General features: G+C 36.3%; 1 protein-coding gene across 2 annotated transcripts in view; it reads right to left on the bottom strand.

Moving 5' to 3' along the window:
* Positions 1 to 5,015: 5,015 nt before the first annotated feature.
* The window catches only part of ACVR1C (activin A receptor type 1C), an 85,957-nt gene continuing 65,255 nt past the window's right edge, over positions 5,016 to 25,717 (bottom strand). For both annotated transcript variants that reach the window (XM_020900411.2, XM_070476175.1), the window contains 2 exons: positions 22,705 to 22,835; positions 5,016 to 12,340 (listed from right to left, as the gene is read on the bottom strand). In XM_020900411.2, the coding sequence (XP_020756070.2) occupies positions 12,215 to 12,340; positions 22,705 to 22,835 (257 nt within the window). In that variant the 3' untranslated portion in view covers positions 5,016 to 12,214. The remainder of the gene's footprint in view (positions 12,341 to 22,704; positions 22,836 to 25,717) is intronic.

The raw sequence follows: 25,717 nt of genomic DNA, 5'->3' as shown, positions 1-25,717 counted from the left end.
CTCACCACTATAATTCCCATTATCTACTGCTTCTTGAGTTACTAGAGTGGGAAATGAAAGAACACATAATCAGAAAGGAAAAGAAGAAAAAGTGGTAGTAAGAATGAGGAATGTAAGTATTCCATTAGGAGATGTTTCAGGAACTTGCCTCTCCAATCTCCAGTTCCAGACAAGAAAAACTTGTTATCATCAGAAATAAGATAGAACTGTCAAAAGTATATATTATTACTTATATTCATTTATAATATTAATCAATGGTTTTGTTTCTAGTGTTCTATAAAAACTGCAAATTGATAGGGATCTAGAGCTAAATATCCAAGTAACATAATCATGCTAGAAAATATTATTTTCAAGCTACTTCAACACTGACATCGAACATTGCAGAGACAATTTAGAAAATGCTTACAAGTAGTCTGTACCTCAGAAGTTAATATTCACTACCTCCCACCATCTGTCTATACTAACTCCTCAATATGAACAAATGATTGTCATCTTTCTCTCATTGCCTGGTCCTACCTCCTTTAATGAATTGGGCCTGCCCAAAATTTTGTTGCAGTTACTCTACTTGATTCAGTTCAAAAGACCTAGTCCATTGAATAGACGAGCTTATTGATAAATAATTAGGAAAATACATATAATACATTAAAAACTTAAAAGTAAAAATAGATACTTCTGCTTTCATCCATGACAGACTATCTGGTGCAGTAATTGGTTCTCTGCCATCTAACAACATGAATGATTCTCAAATATATTATGCTAAGCAAATGAAGTCAAATACCAAAAAAAAGGACATTTTAACATTTGAGTCTTTAGTAACTGTAGCACATCAGAGCAGATACATCAGGAAGCAACTAAAAATCAGGACTGCATCTTAGAAGAGAAGTTTGGACTATACGCATGTAGGTTTGTTAAAGACAAAAGAGCAGATGAGATCACGAAAAGAGAATTTTTAGGTTGCGAAGAGCCAAAGCCAGAATATTAGCATTTAAGGAATACACAAAGAAAGGAAACTATGTGAAGAATGCTGAGAAAGAGAAAAAGAGGTAGGAAAAGAAGAACCAGGAGACAGAGATCTTTCAGAAAATAAGGAAAAGTAATTCTGGGAGAGGACATTCTGTGTCAGAGACCCGAGAAGGACTAAGAAAGAGAAGAGTAATGTATTTTTTGCACTAGGCTATGGACAGTCATTCCTGAGCACAGAGAAGGTAATTTCAGAGGAGTGATGAGAACAAAAGTTCTATTACAGTGGATTGAGGAGTGGATGAGAGGGGGAGATGGGGACAGAGAATATATCCCACTTCTATAAAAGTTTGTTTCAGAAAGTGAAGAAGAAATCAAGAAATAGCCAAGTCTATGTATCTCTATGAATATTTCTATGAATGTAATCTTCCTACCTGATTGTAAATTTAGGCTATTTTAATAAGTACTTTTCAGCAAATGGATTCTCAGTAAGAGGTTCAGGATATCACCCATGCATATCTGATAAAGGAAAGCATATCTTATGAACTATACTTCACATATAGGAAATCACATTTTATGAACCATAGTTCACATATTATATAAAAGCAAAGATCCAGATTGTGGTATAGAATTGAAATAAAAGCCTTGTTTTTGTTCTGTGCAGAAAACTAGGCTGTACTTTCTCGTTCTGGTTCACTCGTATCTCATGCGATTGTGTCACCTTGTATTTCTCCTTTTGAAAAGAAAAGGCAAACTCAGCAGTTCCTTTTTCCTAAACTGCTTCAGTAACCAGCCGTTGCCACATTAAAAGCTTTAGCTGGAAGATTATAAAAATAGTCTAATGCTTCCTAGCAGGTAACTACTTGCGAACCAATTCTCTTTTCAGGGACGCAGTGAAGTTAAATCAAATGGCCCAGGAAAGACAGGCTATGAGAGAGAAGAGAGAGCTGGTAGACAGTTAAATGGCAAAAGTGCATTGTGTTTGGAATGTTTTGTGTAAATGTTAAACAGAACCCACATTTTAACCACCTGCTTCTTGTTTGGAAGGGTTCAAATGAACAATTTCAAGCGCAACTGAGTAACACTCAAAAGAAAATCAAGTGTAATTTCCTAAGTTGCTGAAGCAAGGGTTCTTCTATGAAATCACCATTAGAACTGAATTTGATTATATTTGAAATTTACTACACACAGCTCCGTGGCACCTGGAAACTTCTTCATACAGAGATAAAATTATAAGAAAGACTTTTTTAAATGATTGTTTCTGTGTGTGTGTGTGTTTTAAAATATCTTGGATCATATTTAAGATAAAACCAAATTATTAAAGGTGCAATCTTTAATAATTTTTAATTTTTCTCTTTCTTGTGAAAAAAAATTGTTTTTAAGACATATTAAAAAGTAGGGGGAAAAGTACCATATTAAGACACCTACATGACACCAACCACACAGCTTGTCTTAAAATTCTTAACCTGTCTGCTATCGCTCAACTGGGGCGGGGGGGGAGCTAGCAGTAGAATTTTCAGGTTTCTTTGATAAATCTACTAAGATAGCTCTTTTACTACCTTTGTTAAATACCAACTTCACATTATCATTGCTGCTTTAAAACCTTCAGCCTCCCTCAAAGACAGAACCAAGTTTAAATGCTATAATCTGAATCTCATCAGACTCTCCATTCTAATTCTATAGTTATTCACCAACTACCAAGGACTTCTCAATCTATTGTAAAAATCTTTCCTATCCTACAGCACCAACTCATTAATTTTCATGATGCTTTCAACTTAACTCATACTTCATTTCCATATCTTTATTATCATTTAATATCTGTACCCATACTCAGCCTTAATAATTTTCTTCCTATGACATCTCTATATTACTAACTTCTAAGGTTGGATAGCAATTCATGTACATGCTTTGTCCTCCTAAATAGATTCTCTTCTTACGTACAGGAGCTTACTGTTTCCTTAGCACCACCTACAGTGACTGTTATGATACTATGCATTTAACAACAATATTTGACAAAGATTTGTTGACTAATATATGCTGCTGCTGCTGCTAAGTCACTTCAGTCGTGTCTGACTCTGTGCGACCCCATAGATCGCAATCCACCAGGCTCCTCCGTCCCTGGGATTCTCCAGGCAAGAACACTGGAGTGGGCTGCCATTTCCTTCTCCAACTAATATGTGAGAGGAACATAATTTGACTTATTTTAGAAGTGACTGTAACTACAACTTTGTTAGATATAGCGTTAGCAAAAATTAGAGAAAAATGCTTCTCATCAAACAATTTTGAAGAAACTATTCAAATAAAAGTTTTAACAATGCTCATTAACTGAATGTACACTCATTTCCTCTAAAAGTCATAAAGCATCTCTTTAAAACCTCACTTCTAGAACAACCCATAAACAGCCTGGATTTAATAATTCTCTGATGTTCAGGAATCCATCCTAAGAGAAAAAAGGTAACTTTTCAATTTTAAGTTCACCCATTAGGTAAATTATTTCATCAGCTTATTCAACTTTTAAACACATTAGTGTAAAAACAGTCCAATGCTGGGGGAAGAAGGGGGTGGGACAAATTGAGGAATAGCATTGACACATACGCACTTCAATGAGTAATAACACGGGGAGCTCAGCTCGATGTTCTGTGATGACCGATAAGGGTGAGATGGAAAGGTGGAACAGAGGTTCAAAAGGAAGAATATATGTACACATACAGCTGATTCATGTTATTGTACAGCAGAAACTACCACATTGTAAAGCAATTACATTCCAATGAAAAATAAATAAAAAGCAAGTTAAAGAGTTATTACAAAATTAGAACTGAAGATAAAACACAGCCACTAGTGCTACTGAAACTAAACCACTAGTTTTATTTATTGCGTAGGTTTCACATAGATTGATGTAAAATATTTTGTCTTTCTCCTCAGATTCAAGAAGTTAATGATGAAGCTTGATTTAATGATTATTGAACAAGAATATTTGGCTTGTGAATCTGGTTAGTACTCACTTAATGCAAGCTAATGAGGACACAACAAAACTGCCCCCCAAATGGAAAAAAATGAAGACACAAAAGAAATTCAGAATCTACACCCAAAACAAAACCAATGAAGAGTTGTTTCTCTATGCTAAGTCCTAGAAAAATCTTTGTAGGGTTAAAACTATAAACCAACCTAATTTTCTCCTAATGTCAGCCTGGAATAGCCACTATGAATTTGGCTAAACTATTCTTGATTGGGTTTTATAAGAGACATTTGTTGGGGAGTAGGGAAGGGGTGTTAATGCATTCCATACAGTATTTCTGACTGTGCAAAATAATGTTAGTCTTAGTGATTTAAAATTACATCTTCAAATTTGACTGAAATTATCCTTAATTCTAGTGCTCAAGTACTTATTCATCATGATTCTATATACTACAGGATACATGGTATAATATAATGTCAGTTAATACACAATGCCATAAAGAAAATAAAACAGACTGAATGGATAGTGAATGACAAACAGTGCTGTTCTAGAAAAGGTGGCCAAAAAAGAAGGCCTGTTTACTGTGACAGTACTCAAACAGAAACTCAAGCCATATAGATATCTAGAGGGGGAACATTACAGGCAGAGGAAACAAAGCAAATCCCTTGGACAGGTATGTGCAGGGCAGGTTCAAGGAGCAGTAAGCTGGAGAACAACTAGGGGTGGAGGTAATGGAATATGGGAAATAAAGGCAGGGAAGTTTTCAGGGTTCGTGTCCCTAAGGCATTTGTAGACCTCTTGAGTATTTTAGGCCTTTAAGTGTGAAGGAAGCTATCTTAGGCTTGAGGGCAGGCCAGTAGTCTTTCAATAAACACTCAAATATTTTTCCTGTTACTCAACAGGAAAAATAAAACAAAGACTATAGTCTTAACTCTCATGTAGAAAAATAGCTGTTAAAAAAGCAAATGTCTCTTCCAGGAAGGAAGGAAGGAAAATTCCAGTGCCCATGGAGCCAGCATTTAAATTTCCAAAGCCCCCTTCATAAACTGCATGCAAATATAAATACGATTTTAAAATAATAGAACAATGGTACAGAAACTGGAATATGACACCTTTTATTTAAAATAGAGCTCTATATGCTTCACAGAAACAAGTGCAAGAAGTGCTTAAGTTATTGTCTTTGCCACTTACAAAACAATACATTTTTGGAAAATGCATACATAAAAATATAACATTTAGGCAAATACCTATTTACATCTGGAGACAGCTGAAAGCTAATTGCATAAATTATTGTTATGCAATAATATTTTTAAAAGCTTTAAAATAAATACTTTGATGATTTGCTGTTGGTTAAGTTAAACATTTTGGTATGAAGGCTATCACTGAGTTCTTACTAAACACTTAAATACTCTTATTCTTAAAACAAGTATACATGTATTACTATAAAATGCATATTTCCACAGATTAGAAATTGACGAAACTTTCAAATATCATTCATTTCACTTTGGAATCTGGAATTCTCTTCAGCTTCAATGATTCAATTGCAACTACTAAAATCTCCATCTGCATATTTTTCATGTAATTTATTGTCTAATTCTCATTTTAAAACCTATTTTATTTCTTCATATTTCATATATACATTCATTTGTGCCTGTCTGTTGAAAGGTAATATCTTTTTACATTCTTAAGAATTTCAGCTAGTTTATAATAAGTCTTTACAACAGTGATTCTTTTCACAGTAGTTCAAGAGTTCAAGGCATGTTTTGCAATGTCAAAATGCAATGGTTTTGACATTTGTAATATGTTCTTAGGTATAAGAAAAGTCACACTACCAAAAGAAAAGTATAATTAGTATTAGTACTTTGAAAGTCAATCCAAAATTCCTTTTTTTGAGATCTGAATCTAATTTTCTGTTTTTAGGACAACTTAAAACCTGAAACACAGATTAAGTTTGAATAATTTTCTCTAGCATAGGATCAGAAGAGTATAAGAACTTAACACTAACCACTGTGGAAATGAACTAGAGTTTAATATTTTGTCTAAATTAATCTACTTTATATAAGAGAAAAAATTATTGGATTTTTAAAAATATTTAGCTGCTTATATTTAGCCTATTGGAAGAAATGGAGATATAGGTAAGTCACACTCTAATCCTGCACTAGTTAGAATTTAGGCAAGTAATTGCCTTTTTAAAGGCAAAATGAATGAATTGGTTTGGGCGTGGAATAAAAACTCAATGGAGATATAAAAATTAGGGTCCCTGTGTCTTGCTGCCTATTTTCTGGGTTGAAAAATTAAGTCAAAAGGATAAACATGCAATCTCTTTTGCTCTCTTGGAGATGTAGCATGAAAATTTAAAGTATTATTTTTCCCAAGTTCTCTGTTCAATTTACAGATGTCAGAAACCATTTTGAAATTTTGGTTTTCATTTTCTGAATATGTATAAGCAGGCCCATTTCTGAAGATATATAAGCTAATACGGTATGTTTCTGCAAAATATAAAAATATTTCTGAGTTGAAGAGCCAATTGCAGGTTGGAGTTCAACTCCTACCCACCCCTCAAATAAAAGGATTCATGCAAAGTATATGCCCAGCTGGATTTTGCAAACACTCAATGTGGGGCTAATTTCCTTAATGCAATCAGATTCTTAGTGGCTGTGCTAATAGTCAGGTTGCTCTACTCCGGGTGAAAATCTATTAGTTAAAACAGTTAGATATGGAGAGAAAAAGTTCTTGTAAAATAACACTGACCAATGATAAGAAAATATAATCATATTTTAAAATATTAAAATCTAGGATGAGATAGAGCTCATACTCTCCCAATTGTATTAATCTATGACTGAAGTAAAAAGTATCTTGGAAGTTATATTAAGAGGGATTTTTCAATGGTGATTAATACCTAATTTCAAAATAATATTATATTCTAAACCATATGGCATAATGGCTTAATTTTAAAAGATGGTCAAAGCAAAACAAAGCAATAGTATGAAGTATAGCAGAAAGAAATTTAGCAATCACATTATGGGACATATATTTCACATTCTCTGTCCACACCACCATCTCTTAAGTGGAATTTATCATTAAGGCAAAAGTAGACATTCCTTGTATGTTAACTAAAAGCTAAAAGTTAACTAGACTGCTAATCTTTTTAAAATTTAAAAGAAAGTCTTCTCTGCCATTAACAAATACATTCTTCACAATGCCAAATGAAAAATTGCCAGAGAAGGCCTGAGATGAAAGTTCTCATATTTGAATATGGGAAATTAAAGTCTTGTTAGGAGGTTTAGTGTGTAGCGATCTGGACAGGAGCTAGAATACTAAATGAACAGTGATTGGAATTGATGAAATCCAGCAAAGATATTTTTTAATGCACTGAAAGAATGAGGATGAGCTAATGAAAAACTAAGAAAAGAAAGAAGTAAGAAAATGTGCTACTAGACATGGTCCCACATTTAACAAATCATTTTTCACTCCTGCTCCAATGTATGCAGAGAAGAAACAATCGCTATAGAAAGGAGACAAGAAGAGCCATGAAGCATCTCCTATCACTACTTGCAAGAAGAAATTCTATATTCTCACAATCCCTAAATTTTACTCAGCACTCCAATGGTTACCTACCTAGCTTGACAACTATTTTACATTTCTTCCTTAGCTTACTTTGGTTTTTCTCACTAATCTCATCATAAGTGAGCAAATTGTTTTAGCAGAAATCAAGAGAAGTAAGATTTGATCATTTCCACGTTCATTAGTTTACGTTCAAGGTAGGTGCAGATGATGCTAATTATTTTTTAATTAGTAAATGTTGGATATGGCAGGGCACTGTGGTAGGTATCACCACCGGGTTCTCATATTAGTTCTGCTAATAACTAGCAGTTGTTTAATCTCTGATCTTTGTTTTCTTCATCTACAAATATGGGAATTGAATTATAAAATCTCTTATATCCTTTGCAATTCCCAAATACTGGGTTTTAATTTTGTCTGACACCTCTAAAATAATTTAGACCACTAAGGGATTCTCCCTTCATTAGAAGGCTAAATAGTAGCATGATTAAGTTACATAGTAACTAGTCTTTTTTTTTAATTAGAGAGTAAAGATAATTTGGGGAGACAGTGAGAGAGAATATTTTAAAAGGAGGTGAAAAACAATGAAATAAAAAAGAAAAGCTAGAGGGAGAAAAGAAAGTCAAATAACTAAAAATCTGCATTAAAACACAAAGTTTTCTATACTGCAGAAATTCTATTTAACATTGCAATGAAATTTTTGTATTCCAACTGACATTTTTTTCTGTCTAGAAGTAACTCTCAGGAACAAAGGGATTACTGTCTTTACTAAATAACACATCAAGTCCATGTAGTAGCTTGTGGAGGGAATTAACACAAAATATTATCAATATAGAAGTAGTATGTTTCACAAAAGAAAAAATATTTATAAACTCTTTGAAAACCACAATGACACCATCTTAAGATACTAATTCTTAAACACTTCCAAATAACTTAAAATGCTGCAGTTGTAAATTCATCGAAAAGAACAATTATTGAAAACACCAGCTGACATTAACTTCACTCATTTGCTATTGTTACTTTCTTGATTTCCTTATGGGAAATAAAATATCCATACTTTAAATTTATTTAAATGAATTATATTTCCAAATTTATTTAAATAATTAACCAGAAACTATTCCTTGCTAAGTATTTTCAAGTTGACTTTGCATAATGGCAAACATGGGTTTCCTGCCTTCAGATGATTTGCTAGTAGTTTCCCTGGAGCTCTAGTGCCAGCGCGAGTGTGAGTCACTCAGTCATGTCTGACTCTGCGACTCCATGGACTGTAGCCCACCAGGCTCCTCTATCCATGGACTTCTCCAGTACTTTTGCATAAATTCTAAGATAGCCCTGAGTTTTCTCTGCCCCAGTAAGTCAAATGGTGGCAAAATTCCAGGATAGTAGAAGGAGTTTTGTTTTATTTAATAATCCTACTAAGTCAAAGTATTACAAATAATAAATGTTTACGGGACATCTAACCTAGTGAATCTATTGTAGATTGTCATTTTAAAATAAAAGCTGATTTTGAAGTCTTCAGACACTAGAATCAGGTTACTATTTTCATATAATTATGGAAATTTAAAATGCAAAGTTAATTGAAAGTATAAAGATGAGAAGCAAGTGCTATACCTAAAATAGTGCCCAACACAGTCATGTTTCACTTAACTTTCAAGTCAGAATATGAATTAAGAGTTCTAGATGTGACATGCCAAATATTTTAGACAGAATAAAGCACACAACAGAATCTGTACCAATTACATCCTTAAATGCTTTAGCTTATAAGGCAACAAGTTCATGCTGAAATATTGACAACAAATGATGTTTCCCTTAGTTTAAGGAAGTGATGCTGCATATAAATTCCATCACCACTTTATACAGTACTGAAATTTCATAAATAGCATTTTCCCAAGCTTCACATTACACCCAAAGCCAAAATATTTGAAAGGAGAAAAGAACACTGACACTCTGAGTCTAAGAAGAATATTTTTTTGCTTGTAACAAAATTCAAAAGAAATAAATATTACACAGTAAGACTCTATCAAAAAGAAATGATACAAAGTTTAACAGCATAGGTTATATACAATAAATTTGTCTAATGCTCTAAGCTATATCCTATTTTGTAAGCATTTCCTATTTATAATTATTCTGAGAGTTAAGGTCCTTATCATTTTTGTTAACCTACCCCTTTTCTTTAAAAATATATTTTGGAAATTGAAATATAAGACTATTCAGTTAGGAGTTACAGTTAACAACACAAAAACAAGAAAAATATCTCAAAATGTACAGATTTCTCTAGAGTGAAAGTTGAACCAATAATTTATGGAATTATGGACACTTTCAAATAGATTATAAAACATAATGTCAAGGAAAATGGGGATTTTAAATCATCTCTTAAAATTAAGTAAGTATATTCACCCAACATACATGAATAAAAGAGAAAATATTATTCTTGTTTGAAAGTAATACAATCATAGTACATAAATAATTTCATTCTTATATATGCAGAAACAATCTATGAGAAATTAAAGTAACAAGTACAAGCAAGATTACCCCTTCACATAAGCTCTTTTTAGAATCCCTTCCCATATGTACTTTTAAAAATTGATTACATAATTTAGATTGTCTGGAATAACTAAATAAAGATACTTTCTAAATGCGCTCAAATTGGGATTTGTTTTTGAAAACCACCATCACACAGAATTTGAGACACCCTAATTTGTATCATATTTATTTGCCAATTTACTTCCCCCAAACACCCACACCCCTGTTCCTATTCCCAAATTAGACTTCAAAATCCCTGAGAACAGAACCTATCCATCTTTTAATTTCCTTATTGGACCCAAAGTTGTGGCAAGGAAGATATTCTTTAATGAATGGATAACTGCATGAATGAGAGTGAAAGAATATGCAAACCAGAGCTGTCAGATTCTTGCCTTTGATATCTCATCCTAGTCAAATGAAGATGGGCTCAGTAACACTTTCATAGTAGAATGAAGTGTAATTACTAGACTGTGCTCTACATAGGTGTGTCCTTTAGAACACTGTTACCCAAGCCATGCTTTGTAGAAACTAAAATGTAGGCTAATAAAAGGTTTCCCCTGTTTTATATAAAAAGAGTGCCATTGGTCAAATAATTTGGGAAATCCAGTTTAAAGAAATTCAAGTAACATTTTTTACTGCTAGACTCCACAAAGCACATAATATGCTAATATGCAGTATCACTTTCTAAGATCTATCAAAGAATACTTTTGGTCTTTGATCATCTCAGAAGAGCATTCTAAGGAACAGAGTTTAGGAAACAATGTTTTAGAAGGATAAAAACACTCTGAACAATGTTTTAGAAGATTTAACATTGCACCATGTTAAATCTTCCTTTGCCAAAGCAGAATTATAGATTTGAAAAAAACATTTAATGTTCCATGTATTATTCAGAATGTTTCACTTCTGTCTCTACAGGAAGTAGAAGCAAAATTATCATGAGCATTCTTCCACACTCATTGCTCATTTTGAAAGGACAAGAGAATATCCTTTACAGTTACTGATAATCCTTAGTTGGGTTTGGTTATTACACTTCATTTAAGAGTTTTCTTAATTTTTCCTCAAAATATCTCCTAGTAACCTCTTCCTCTCTTGTCCTCTTTCTAAATGTATATGTACCAAGGTAGTAGGGACCTCTGAAATGCCTTAAAAACATCTCTGACAATGGGTTTTTATGACTGATTAATCTCTGGAAGTATTCAGAAAACATTAAAACTATTTAACAAACAGGTTGACTATGGAATTTCCATGAGGAAAATGTCAGTGGATATTGTCCTGAGAGTTCATCCAGGTCCATTACAATTCTGCAAAATAATTTGCCTTCTGTTTGACTAAACCACAAATACCATGAAAGATGTTGTTTCTCCACAGGGAGAAGAAATGCTATAGGAATTAAAGGGAAAGTAGGAAGCTAGCTAAACCTACCATGTGGATTATCACAAGATTTGGATCTAACGCCGGCTCTATCACTAGCTGTGTCACTTTGGGACATTTCTCAATGATTCAAAATGTCAGGGCTCTCATGTGAAAATAAGAGAAAGTAACAATCTTAGTAACTTTCAGATTGTTTGTCTCAGGGGCTGCTGTGGTTGTGCATTATGAAGAGTAGGAGGACAGCGAAGGAGAAACCAAGTAAGTGATCTGATCTCACTTCCATCTTCCGATCAAGCAGTTCTACTTTTACGTATTTTGTATCCTAAACTTCAGAGCACTGTTTAATTTTTTAAAGGCCCTATTCATTTTAAAAAATAGAGAAAAACATAGATTATATAATTAACATTTTGTTTATATATAATATGTTCCAGTTCACATTTTTAATGAAAAGTTTTCATCTTGGGGGAAAAAAAAAATGGGCTTTTATATTTTTTTCTATTCATTCATGTGATCCTGATTCAAGTAAAATAAAACCTTAATAACTTTTATTACTTTATATAGCTTATTTTACACATTTGTAATATGTTCCTTAAATAAAAAGATGAGCTGATGTGTTCCTTTTCAAAATAAAATTAAAGACAACATGGGGAGTAGATGACATCAACTCCAGCCCACACTTACTTTAGTTATTTTTTCATGGTGCCTTTGGGCACTTAAATACTGCACTGCATTATCTTTGAGGTAGAACAAAACAAGGACAAAACAAAGGCGAAAAATTCACATAAAAAGGGAAAATGAGAAAGAAAGTTGTGAGATTATTTCTTTTTAACATGATTTTCATCATCAGGCTTTGCAGTCTTCTTTGACACAAAGTTGAGATATAGTCTTCTTAATCCGAAGAGCAGTTAGTCGTGCTGCCCCATTAGCATACCAACACTCGCGCATTATTCTCCCCATGACTCGGAGTGCCTCAAGAGAAAAAAAAATCAAAATCTTTAGCACAAACAACAGGACAAGAGAAGAAAAATCACAAACACAGGAATTGATGCTAAGCTCTGATATAAAAATAGTAAGTTTAAATCAACAGGAGAAGGAGATCAGGGTCAAATCACCTCAAAAATCCTGTCCAGGGTGTCTCCCCTCAGACAGACACCAGGGTGTCTCTGTTCAAACGCAGACTGGGTGTCTCCGCTCAGACAGAGATCAGTCTCCTCTGAGACAAGGATCACGTGATAACCAGAAGACAGGACCAGTCTTCTCTCAAACAAGATTCAAGGCACCTCTCCTTAGAAAAATATTAGAGCATCTCCTCTCAGACAGAAACCAGGGTGATTTCTTTCAGAAAAAAGACCAGGGCAACTCCCTTCAGAAAGGCATCAGAGTGTCTCCCCTCAGAAAAGAACTAAGGCTTCCTTGCTGGTCTAGTGGTTAAGAAGCTGTCTGCTAATGCAGGAGTCATGGGTTCGATCCCTGGTCCGGGAAGCTCCCAGATGCTGGAGGATCTAAGCCTGGGCACCACACTACTGAGCCTGCACTCTAGAGCCCTCAAGCTGCACTGACTGAAGCCTGTGACCTCCAGCTGGTACTCTGCAACAAGAGAAGATGTCACCACAACGAGAAGCCCACGTACTGCAACGAAGAGTGGCCCCAGCTCATGGCAACTAGAGAAAGCCCAAGAACAGCAATGAAGACCCCGTGCTGACAATAATACACAAATAAATCTGAAACAAAACAAAAACCAGAAACTAGAGCATTTCCCCAGAGACAGAGACCAGGGTCCTCCTCTCATAAAAAGATCAGCATGTCTCCCCTTGACAGAGACCAGAGGGATTTCATTTAGAAAAAGACCAGAGCTCTACCTTCAGACAAAGACCAAAGTGTCTCCCCTCAGACAAGGACCTTCTCCTTTCAGGCAGAGACCAGGACGACTTTTCTCAGAAAAAGACCAGGGTGTCCCTTCTCAGAAAGGCACCAGAGCATTTTTCCATACAGCCAGCAAGGTGTCTATTCTCAGGAACCAGGGAGTCTCCTCTCAGACAAGGAAAAAGGCAGCTATCCTCAAACAGAGAGCAGGACGTCTCCCCTCTGAAATGAACCAGGGCATCTACCTTGAACAGAGACGGGCATCTCCTCTCAGAGGAACCAGAGCATCTCCTCACCAAAAGAGATCAAGGTAACTCACAAAAAGACTAGGGCATTTCCCCTCCAAGAAAAAGGTTTCTCCCCTCAAACAGAGACCTGTGTCCCCTCTCAGAAAGGGACCAGAGTGTCTGCCCTCAGACAAGGACCAGAGCATCTCCCCTCAGAAAGGGGCCCCAGCAACTTCTGTCACAGACTAGGGCTTTCCCTTCAGACAGAGACCAGAGCATCTCCCCCTAGATAAGGACCATGGCATCCCAGACAGAGAGTGACCAGGACAATTTCTTTCAGAGAAAGTTCAAGATGCTTCCCCTCAGCCAGTGTTCAGGATGTCTCCCCTGTGACAGAGATCAGGGTGTCTCTTCTCAGAAAGGGACCAACCAGGGTGTCTCCTCTCAGAAAGGGACTAGAGTGTCTCCCCTCAGACAGACACCAGGGAGACTTCTATCATATAAAGACTGGGGCTCTCCCCTAGACAGAGGGAGGGCCTCTTTTCAGACAGAGACCTGGGGGTCTCCCCTATGACAGAGACCAGGTCATCTCCCCTCAGAAAGAGACCCGTCATCTTCCCTCAGACAGTATCCACAGTGTCTCCCCTATGACAAGAACCATGTGACTTCTCTCAGAAAAAGACCAGGGTATCTCCTCTCATAAAGGGGCCAGGAGGTCTGCTCTGCACTCAGGCAGAGTTCATGGCCCATTGCTTGCTAGATGGTTTGCAGCTATCATTTGTGGACCTTGAAGGTAGCTAGAGGAGATGATAGGGAGCCTTTGCTCAATGGCATTTTGGTTTATGGAATTACACTATTATATTTAAGGGCACGTTTGATTAGCATAAGGTGAAATGAAGATCAGTTTCATTTGTTTAATCTTTTCTGTAGAGATTAGTGTTTATTTGGCTTCCACATACTATGTTAAACATAATTTTAGGAAAGAGAATATGGTCACCTTATACTACATCCTTTTAGAGTAATGAAATCAATTGAATATTCTTTATCTTCTTGAGAATATCAATAATCATTAAAATGCAATTAGTTTATATTTTAATGCATTTTATGTATGCATTTGATGAAAATTTTCCTGTTCCTTCAAGCTGCATAAAAATAATATGCTTTCAATTGAGAAATTACAAACATTATATATAAAATAGCTAACAATTTCTACCCTTGGGCTTTCAGAGCATATAAGCTTTCTTTAAAACCTTTGTAGTGAAATTAATACCATGACCTGACAGCCCCACCCATCAACAGAAAATGGAATTAAAGATTTACTGAGCATGGCCCTGCCCATCAGAACAAGACCCAGTGTCCCCCTCAGTCAGTCTCTGTCATCAGGAAGCTTCCATAAGCCTCTTATCCTCCTCCATCAGAGGGCAGACAGACGGAAAACCGCAGTCACAGAAAACTAACCAATCTGATCACATGGACCACAGTCTTGTCTAACTCAATGAAACTATGAGCCATGCCATGTAGGGTCATGGTGGAGAGTTCTGACAAAACGTGGTCCACTGGAGAAGGGAATGGCAAACCACTTCAGTATTCTTGCTTTGAGAATCCCATGAACAGTATGAAAAGGCAAAAAGATAGGACATTGAAAGATGAACTCCCCAGGTCAGTAGGTGCCCAAAATGCTACTGGATATCAGTGGGGAAATAACTCCAGAAAGAATGAAGAGACAGAAGCAAAGCAAAAATAACACCCATTTGTGGATGTGACTGGTTATGGAAATAAAGTCTGGTGCTGTAAAGAGCAATATTGCATAGGAACCTGGAATGTTAGGTCCATGAATCAAGGCAAAGTGGAAATGGTCATGTAGGAGATGGCAAGAGTGAACATCGACATTTTAGGAATCAGCAAACTAAAATGGACTGGAGTGGGTGAATTTAACTCAGTTGACCATTATATCTACTACTGTGGGCAAGAATCCCTTAGAAAAAATAGAGTAGCCATCATAGTCAAAAAAGAGTCCGAAAGGCAGTACCTAGATGCAATCTCAAAAATGACAGAATGATCTGTTTCCAAGGAGAACCTTCAATATCACAGTAATCCAAGTCTATGCCCCGAACAGTAATGCTGAAGAAGCTGAAGTTGAATGGTTCTAGGTAGACCTACAAGACCTTCTAAAACTAATACCCAAAAAACATATCCTTTTCATTATAGGAGACTGGAAAGCAAAGGTAGGAAGTCAAGAGATACCTGGAGTAACAGGCAAATTTGGAGTACAGAATGAAGTAGGGCAAAGGTTAACAGAGTTTTGCCAAGAGGACACACTGGTCATAGCAAACACCCTCTTCCAGCACCACAAGAGAAGATTCTACACATGGACATCACCAGATGGTTAATACCGAAATCAGATTGATTATAACTTTGCAGCTAAAGATGGAGAAGCTCTATACAGTCAGCAAAAACAAGATCAGGAGCTGACTGTGGCTTAGATCATTAACCCCGTATTGCAAAATTCAGACTTAAATTGAACAAAGTAGGAAAAACCACTAGACCATTCAGGTATGACCTAAATCTGTTGCCCCTACTAAGTCACATGGGTCATGTCCAACTCTGTGCAACCCATAGACAGCAGCCCATCAGGCCCATCCCTGGGATTCTCCAGGCAAGAACACTGGAGTGGGTTGCCATTTCCGTCTCCAGTGCATGAAGTGAAAAGTGAAAGTGAAGTTGCTCAGTCGTGTCCGACTCTTTGCGACCCCATGGACTGTAGCCTACCAAGACCCTCTGTCCTTGGGATTGTCCAGGCAAGAGTACTAGAGTGGGCTGCCATTGCCTTCTCCATGACCTAAATCTAATCCTTTATGATTATACAGTGGAAGTGACAAAGAGATTCAAGGGATTAGATCTGATAGACAGAGTGCCTGAAGAACTATGGACAGAGGTTCCTGACATTGTGCAGGAGGCAGCGATCAAGACCCATCCCCAAGAAAAAGAAATGCAAAAAGGCAAAATGGTTGTCTGAGGAGGCCTTACAAATAGCTGTGTAAATAGGAAAAGTAAAAGGCAAAGGATAAAAGGGAAGATATACACATTTGAATGCAGAATTCCAAAGAATAGCAAGGAGAGATAAGAAAGCCTTCCTCAGTGATCAATGCAAAGAAATAGAGGCAAACTATAGAATGGGAAAGACTAGAAATCTCTTCAAGTAAATTAGAGATACCAAGGAAACATTTCATGCAAAGGTGGGTACAATAAAGGGCAGAAATTGTATGGACCTAACAGGAGCAGAGTTTGGGTAAACTCTGGGAGTTGGTGATGAATAGGGAGGCCTGGCATGATGCGGTTCATGGGGTCACAAAGAGTAGGACACGACTGAGCGACTGAACTGAACTGAACTGAACAGAAGCAGAAGACATTAAGAAGCGATAGCAAGAATACACAGAAGAACTACACAAAAAAGACCTTCATAACCCAGATAACAATGGTGAGATCACTCACCTAGAGCCAGGCATCCCGGAATGAGAAGTCAAGTGGGCCTTAGGAAGCATCACTAGGAACAAAGCTAATGGAGGTGATGGAATTCCAGTTGAGTCATTTCAAATCTTAAAAGATGATGCTGTGAAAGTGCTGCACTCAATATGCCAGCAAATTTGGAAAACTCAGCAGTGGCCACAGGACTGGAAAAGGTCAGTTTTCATTCCAATCCCAAAGAAAGGCAATGCCAAAGGATGCTCAAACAACTGCACTGCACAATTGTACTCATCTCACACGCTAGCAAAGTAATGCTCAAAATGCTCCAAGCCAGGCTTCAACAATATGTTAACCGTGAACTTTCAGATGTTCAAGCTGGATTTAGAAAAGGGAGAGGAACCAAAGATCAAACTGCCAACATGCATTGGATCATTGAAAAAGCAAGAGAGTTGCAGAAAATCATCTACATCTGCTTAATTGACAATGCTAAAGCCTTTGACTATGTGCATCACAACAAACTGTGGAAAATTCTTCAAGAGATGGGAATACCAGACCACCTGACCTGCCTCCTGAGAAATAGGTACTCAGGTCAGGTGGCCTGGTATTCAGAATATGTATACAGAAATCTGTATGTAACACTTAGAACTGGACATGGAACAACAGACTGGTTCCAATAGGAAAAGGAGTACATCAAGGCTGTATATTATCACCCTGCTTATTTAACTTATATGCAGAGTACATCATGAGAAATGCTGGGCTGGAGGAAGCACAAGCTGGAATCAAGATTTCCAGGAGAAATATCAGTAACCTCAGATATGTACATAACACCACCCTTATGGCAGAAAGTGAAGAAGAACTAAATAGTCTCTTGATGAAAGTGAAAGAGGAGAATGAAAAAGTTGGCTTAAACCTCAATATTCAGAAAACTGAGATCATGGCATCCAGTCCCATCACTTCATGGCAAATAGATAGGGAAACAATGGAAACAGTGACAGACTTTAATTTGGGGTGGGGGGCTCCAAAATCACTGCAGATGGTGACTGCAGCCATGAAATTAAAAGACAATTGCTCCTTGGAAGGAAAATTATGACCAACCTAAACAGCATACTAAAAAGCAGAGACATTACTTCACCAACAAAGGTCCATCTAGTCAAAGCTATGCCTTTTCCAGTAGTCATATATGGATGTGAGAGTTAGACCATAAAGAAAGCTGAGCACCAAAGAATTGATGCTTTTGAACTGTGGTATTGGAGAAGAGTTTTGAAAGTCCTTTGGACTGCAAGGAGATCCAACCAGTAAAGGAAATCAGTCCTGAATATTCATTGGAAGGACTGATGTTGAAGCTGAAACTCCAATACTTGGCCACCTGATGTGAACAACTGACTCATTGGAGAAGATCCTGATGCTGGGAAAGATTGAAAGTGGGAGGAGAAGGGAACAACAGAGGATGAGATGGTTGGAAGGCATCACCAACTCAATGGACATGAGTTTGAGTAAACTCCGGGAGTTGGTGATGGACAGGGAGGCCTGACGTGCTGCAGTCCATGGGGTCGCAAAGAGTCAAACAGACTGAGCGATTGAACTGAACAGTGAAATTAAGATATTTTTTAAAATTTTGTAAAAACACAGATATTAACACTATAGAGGATATACATTTTCCTTTAAATGAAAATTAAAAATTAATTTAATTATGGGAATATGACAGAATAACTATTGTACAAAATATTCTAAGAAAGGACATGAAAGCAAAAATGGATATGGGATGGGCTGGAAATTCCCTGTGTTGATCTTGATGGTAAGTATACATGTATACTTGTTTTTTTAAGTCATCAAGCTGTACACTAAAATTTATGCATTTAATTATATGCAAATTATACCACAATAAAATAATGATAAAAATCAGTATAAGTGAACTGGTAAATAAATAGGATAAATAACAGAGGGGAAAACAATGAGAAGGCATGAATCCAGAGTGGTAAAAGAAATCACTGTAGCAAGGAGCTGCTCTGGGGGCATCTTTGGATCTTACATTCTAGAATTTCAGAACTGATGGACTACATGTAAGACAGGAAACATAGTCTAAAGCACACAAAAAAATGTCAGATGAGGATGTTTACAAATTCTAGACTGTAAGGATGAATTGGCCTTAGGAGGAACTTTGTAAAGAAAATTGCCTAGATCTTGACTCTTGGTAAAGAAAAAAAATCAAACCTTAGCCTTATGATGTTGCAGTAAACCTGAGTTCATAATGAAAATTCACAAGAAGATGAGGAAACAAACCATCTTTAACAAGAGGCAGTTAAAACAAAAAAATAGGAAAATCAAACCTATCAAAACACTAGATGTTAGAGTTAAATGATATGAAAAATAAAATAAGTAAAAAGCAAAGAGAAAAGTCTAAACATTAGTATAAAAAAAGTGTATTTATAAAAGAAAAAGTACTTTTCATGTCAGTAAAACTTGCCATGAAAAATATAACTACTATAATAAAAAACCTAAATGGATGAGTTAAATGACAGATTGTGCTGTGCTGTGCTAAGTCGCTTCATTTGTATCTGACTCTTCATGACCGTATGGACTGCAGCCCACCAGGCTCCTCTATCCACGAGATTCTCCAGGTAAGAATATTGGAGTGGATTGCCATGCCTTCCTCCAGGGGATCTTCCCAACCCAGGGATGGTAGAATTCGCGTCTTTTGCAGCTCCCTCTTTGGCAGGTGGGTTCTTCACTACTAGTGCCATCTGGGAAGCCCAAATGGCAGATTAGACACATGTAAATGTAGAATTGGTGAACTAGAAGATAAATATGAGAGACTATTCATAAATACAGGAATATGAACAGTAGGAAAGAATAAGAGACAAGCAAAGTAAAATGAAAGGTCTAACATGCATACAATGAGTTCTCTAAAAATGGGCAATAAAAAAATGAAAAGATGAACTATTTGAAGAGATAATGGCTCAGAATTTTCCACAACTGAGGATAGTCACAAATCTTAAGAATCAGAAAGTCCAAAACATCCAGACAAAATTGATCAAGAGATGTCCATACCAAATACATCACAGAGAAACTCAGAATGCAAAAGACATAAAGAAGTTCTTAAAGAGGTCTGGAATGATAAATAGATAAATTAACTAAAAATAATCTAAAATTAGCTGACTTCTCAACAACAATAATAGAAGTCAGAAGCTAGTGGAATAACATCTTTAAAGTACTTAGAGAAAATAACTGCAAACCTAAATTCTAATGCCAAGATAAACTATTTGTTCAGAATCGAGGACAAAATAAAGATGTTTTCAGACACCCAAACACTGAAAGAACTTACAACTTTTAGATCCTCACTAAAAAGCAATTCAAATAAAATACATTTAAAAGATGCACATGAAGAAATCAGAAAATTACCTTAAAATGAAGCTCGGAGAGCCAAGAAGGAATGTTGAACAAAGAAAATGATAAACATGTTCATAATTCCAGAAAAAAACGATGATGGTATAAAAATCTCACAAATATCTAATATGTGGGATTAATACAAAACAAAAAAGAACTAAAATATTGGGCAAAAATGAACAAATTCATTGCATAAAATGTAGAAAATTCATTGTATAAAAATGACATTGTTAGGCTTATTCTAGGAATGCATGATTGGTTTAACAGTGGAAAATCCACAAATGCAATCTATCACAATAAGACACTAAAGCAGAAATGACATAGCACCTCAGAGATAGTAAGAAAGCTTTTATCAAACCAAGTCAGTTTTTATGAGCAAAACCCACAGCAAATATGACATTCAAAGGTGAGACATGCCAAGGTTTTAAGGAGCAAAACTATTGTCCCTTTCAGGCAACATTATACTGGAAGTCCTAGAAACTGTAATAACAAAGCTATGAGGATTGGTTCTAGAACTCTCATTATTTGGAGGTAATGATCATCTATGTGGACACTCCAAAAGAATCTACAGTTTTATACCCTAAAGAAATAATTTGTACAGACATATACACTTCCCTGGTGGCTCAGATGGTAAAGCATCTGCCTACAATGTGGGAGACCCGGGTTCGATCCCTGGGTGGGGAAGATCCTCTGGAGAAGGAAATGGCAACCCACTCCAGTACTCTTGCCTGGAAAACCCCATGGGAGAAGCCTGGTAGGCTATAGTCCATGGGGTCGCAAAGAGTCGGGCACGACTGAGCAACTTCACTTCACTTCACTTCACATACACACAGAGCAGCGTTTTTCTAAAAGAAGCTAAAAATCACACATATGACAATCAACAGCAGAATGAAAAAAAGAAATTGTGCTATATCCATACAATAGAATACTATACAGATATGAAAATAAACCAATAATAGCTGTACTATATAAGGTAAAGTTAAAAAAAAAAACTAAGAAGAATATCCATAGTATCAATAATACATTTCACAATTAAGCAAAAGTTAGCCATAAATATATAGCTAAATTCTAAAGAAAAGAAAAGTAATAATAAAATGATTAGTTACAATAGCAGCCTCTCAGAAGGATGAAGAATGTTCAAAGGTATTAGAAGTGTTCTATTTTTTAAATGTGGAATTCTAATATTATCTCTTAAATTTATATATATGTTAATATTATTTCATTTATGCATGAAATGGTTAATGTTAGAAAAAATTTTAATTTCAATTTTGTTATAAATGCCTCAAATTCTGCTTCTAAAATAAGTATATTTTACCTATATAGAATACTTTACCTATATTCTAAACAAAATAGAAATATCAGGACATAAATCTTGCCTTGAATAGAAAATGAGTTGAGTGAAACATGAAGGAGAGGAAAAATGAGGGGAAAACTAACTCTAAGACATGACACATGACAAAGCCAAAACTAAAAGATGTCACCTAAAAAAACACCTCAAGCATTACACTTAAACATGGCAGAAGATAAACAGTCATAATTGGGATAGGGAGATTAAAGCATTAAAATAGTTTTGGAATTTGTTAGATGATTTATAGTCTTTCCCCTACCTTCCCTTCTACTTTCTGTGGGAGTTAGAAAAGTCTTTCTCTTCACATAGGCAAAACAAGCATTGCAATATGTCTGCTCTATGATGGTTACTACATGTGTGGTTCAGGATAAGGAGATAAACAACAATGATCCCTGCCACGGAGAAGTTTTCTGATGAAAGAAAGCCATACATTAGGGATTAAGAATAACTTGTTGAATATAAGGATGACTAAAGTTGTAATAATCATGTAGCACAAACATTGACTACCCTCTGAATATGCCTGTGTTTCTGACATCCCCAGTCCCCTTCAGTCAGATGGGACTGTGTAACTGGTTCTGGTCTATGAACCATGAGTGGAAGTGCTGTGTGTCACTTGAGGCAAAGCATTAGAGAGCTGGTGTCTGACCCTCTAGCTTCTCCCTTCCCCTGACCTATACCTCTGGAACTATGTGTTGAAATAGCAGCATCCCAAGTCAAAGTCACCTGGATTACTGAGTCACCAAATATAGCACAGATGCTGATGAAAGTTGCCTAAACTGTAAGGGACTTGATAGTAAGAAATAAAGTCTTATGTAAAGTCACTGGGATGTCAAGGTAGTTCCTGTCACATAATTTAGCATTACGATACCAACAGCTAAAGGGAATAAAATCCTTCTGAAGCTTATACAAACACATATACCCACATATACGTGAAATGAATTAGAGGCCTAGATTAAGAGAAAGGAACTACACGGTGTCTGAAAATCCTCTCTTATACTTGCCTCAAACTTATAGTGGGAAAAATATATATAAGAACATAGCCTTACTTCACAGCTTTGCCACTGGTTTGGAATACTTGGTCGTAACTTCTGGTCACAAACAACCTTCCTCATTTCTTCTACTGAGGGATCTGAAGGCACCATGTCATAATAAGGCAACTGGTACTCCTCAACAATTCCTACAAAAAAGTTACATAATAAATTTCCTGGTGTGAATAAAAAACAAAGCTGTTTATTTGAAAATAATACCAATTAAGTTTTCTAGGCACAAGTGGCATGCTGGAAAACTGGAAAATCAGGTTTATTCAAACTATATATCACTGTAATACCAAACCTACAAGATGAAAGCTCTCAGTTGAGTAGTTATATGTTTATAAAAGTATTATGAAAATTTATATAATTTTGATTATCATTTATATGATATAAAACAAAAAATATATAATTATTATATAAAATATACTGTTTTATATTATATATTACATTTAATTTTATATAAAAACATTATTACATTTATAGAACTTTTAATAATTATAAAGATACTGGTCACAGCAAACACCCTCTTTCAACAACACAAGAGAAGACTCTACACATGGACATCACCAGATGGTCAATACCAAAATCAGACTGATTATATTCTTTGCAGCCAAAGATGGAGAAGCTCTATACAGTCAGCAAAAACAAGACCGGGAGCTGACTGTGGCTCAGATCATGAACTCCTTATTGTCAAATTCAGACTTAAATTGAAGAAAGTAGGGAAAACCACTAGACCATTCAGGTATGACCTAAATCAAATCCCTTATGACTATACAGTGGAAGTGAGAAATAGATTTAAGGGAAGAGATCTCAAAGACAGAGTGCCTGATGAACTATGGACGGAGGTTTGTGATATTGTACAGGAGATAGGAATCAAGACCATCCCCAAGAAAAAGAAATGCAAAAAAGCAAAATGGCTGTCTGAGGAGGACTTAAAAATAGCTGTGAAAAGAAAAGACGAGAAAAACAAAGGAGAAAAGGAAAGATATACCCATTTGAATGCAGGGTTCCAAAGAATAGCAAGGAGAGATAAGAAAGCCTTCCTCAGTGATCAATGCAAAGAAATAGAGGAAATCAATACAATGGGAAGGACTAGAGATCTCTTCAAGAAAATAGAGATATCAAGGGAACATTTCATGCAAAGATGGGCTCAATAAAGGACAGAAATTGTATGAACCTAACAGAAGCAGAAGATATTAAGAAGAGGTGGCAAGAATACACAGAAGAACTGTACAAAAAAGATCTTCACAACCCAGGCAATCACAATGGTGTGATCACTCACCTAGAGCCAGACATCCTGAAATGTGAAGTCAAGTGAGCCTTAGGAATTATTACTTCGAACAAAGCTAGTGGAGGTGATGGAATTCCAATTGAGTCATTTCAAATTCTAAAAGATGATGCTGCAAAAGTGCTGCACTCAATATGTCAGCAAATTTGGAAAACTCAGCAGTCATCACAGGACTGGAAAAGGTCAGTTTTCATTCCAATCCCAAAGAAAGGCAATGCCAAAGAATGCTAAACTACCACACAATTGCACTCATCTCACACACTAGTAAAGTAATGCTCAAAATTCTCCAAGCCAGGCTTCAGCAATATGTGAACCATGAACTTCCAGATGTTCAAGCTGGTTTTAGAAAAGGCAAAGGAACCAGAGAACAAATTACCAACATCCGCTGGATCATTGAAAAAGCAAGAGAGTTCTAGAAAACCATCTATTTCTGTTTTATTGACTATGCCAAAGCCTTTGACTGTGTGGATCACAATAAACTGTGGAAAATTCTGAAAGAGATGGGCATACCAGACCACATGCAGGTCAGGAAGCAATAGTTAGAACTGGACATGGAACAGCAGACTGGTTCCAAATAGGAAAAGGAATGTGTCAAGGCTGTATATTGTCACTGTACTTATTTAACTTATATGCAGAGTACATCATGAGAAACACTGGGCTGGAAGAAGCACAATCTGGAATCAAGATTGCCGGGAGAAATATCAATAACCTCAGATATGCAGATGACACCACCCTTATGGCAGAAAGTGAAGAAGAACTAAAGAGTCTCTTGATGAAAGTGAAAGAGGAGCGTGAAAAAGTTGGCTTAAAGCTCAACATTCAGAAAACTAAGATCATGGCATCCGATCCCATCACTTCATGGCAAATAGGTGGGGAAACAGTGGCTGACTTTACTTTTCTGGGCTCCAAAATTACTGCAGATGGTGATTGCAGCCATGAAATCAAAAGATGCTTACTCCTTGAAAGAGAAGCTATGTTTAACCTAGACAGAATTTTAAAAACCAGAGACATTGCTTTATAAACAAAAGTCCATCTGGTCAAAGCTGTGGTTTTTCCAGTAGTCATGTATGGATGTGAGAGTTGAACTATAAAGACAGCTGAGTGCAGCAGAATTGATGCTTTTGAACTGTGGTGTTGGAGAAGACTCCTGAGAGTCCCTTGGGCTGCAAGGAGATCCAACCAGTTCATCCTAAAGGAGATCAGTCCTGGGTGTTCATTGGAAGGACTGATGTTGAACCTGAAACTCCAATATTCTGGCCACCTAATGTGAAGAGCTGACTCATTTGAAAAGACCCTGATGCTGGGAAAGATTGAAGGCAGGAAAAGGGATCAACAGAGGATGAGATGGTTAGATGGCATCACCAACTCAATGGACATGAGATTGGGTAGACTTCGGGAGTTGGTGATGGACAGGGAGGCCTGGTGTGCTCCGGTTCATGGGGTCGCAGAGTCGGACACAAATGAGAGACTGAATTGAACTGATAAAATTACATAAACTGGGATTTCCACAAAATGCCATCGTGCAATTCAAAAGTAATACCTAATTGCAAAATTTAACAGCAGAGCCTCATTGATCTGTAAATGATGTACATTTCTTCATGAATAAAGTAGGTTTATCCTTTTCAAAACAAAATGGCTTTCTTCTTTTTGAAAATTGTTAGGCAACCTTTCAAAAGGTGAGTTTTTTACATTTGGATTTTAGAAGTATTACACCTGAGAATGTTCCAGAGAAATGGCCAA

The sequence above is a fragment of the Odocoileus virginianus genome, chromosome 13 (genome assembly GCF_023699985.2).
Source record: "Odocoileus virginianus isolate 20LAN1187 ecotype Illinois chromosome 13, Ovbor_1.2, whole genome shotgun sequence".
NCBI classification, from domain to species: Eukaryota; Metazoa; Chordata; class Mammalia; order Artiodactyla; family Cervidae; genus Odocoileus; species Odocoileus virginianus.
This window is presented reverse-complemented; position numbering and strand designations above follow the sequence as displayed.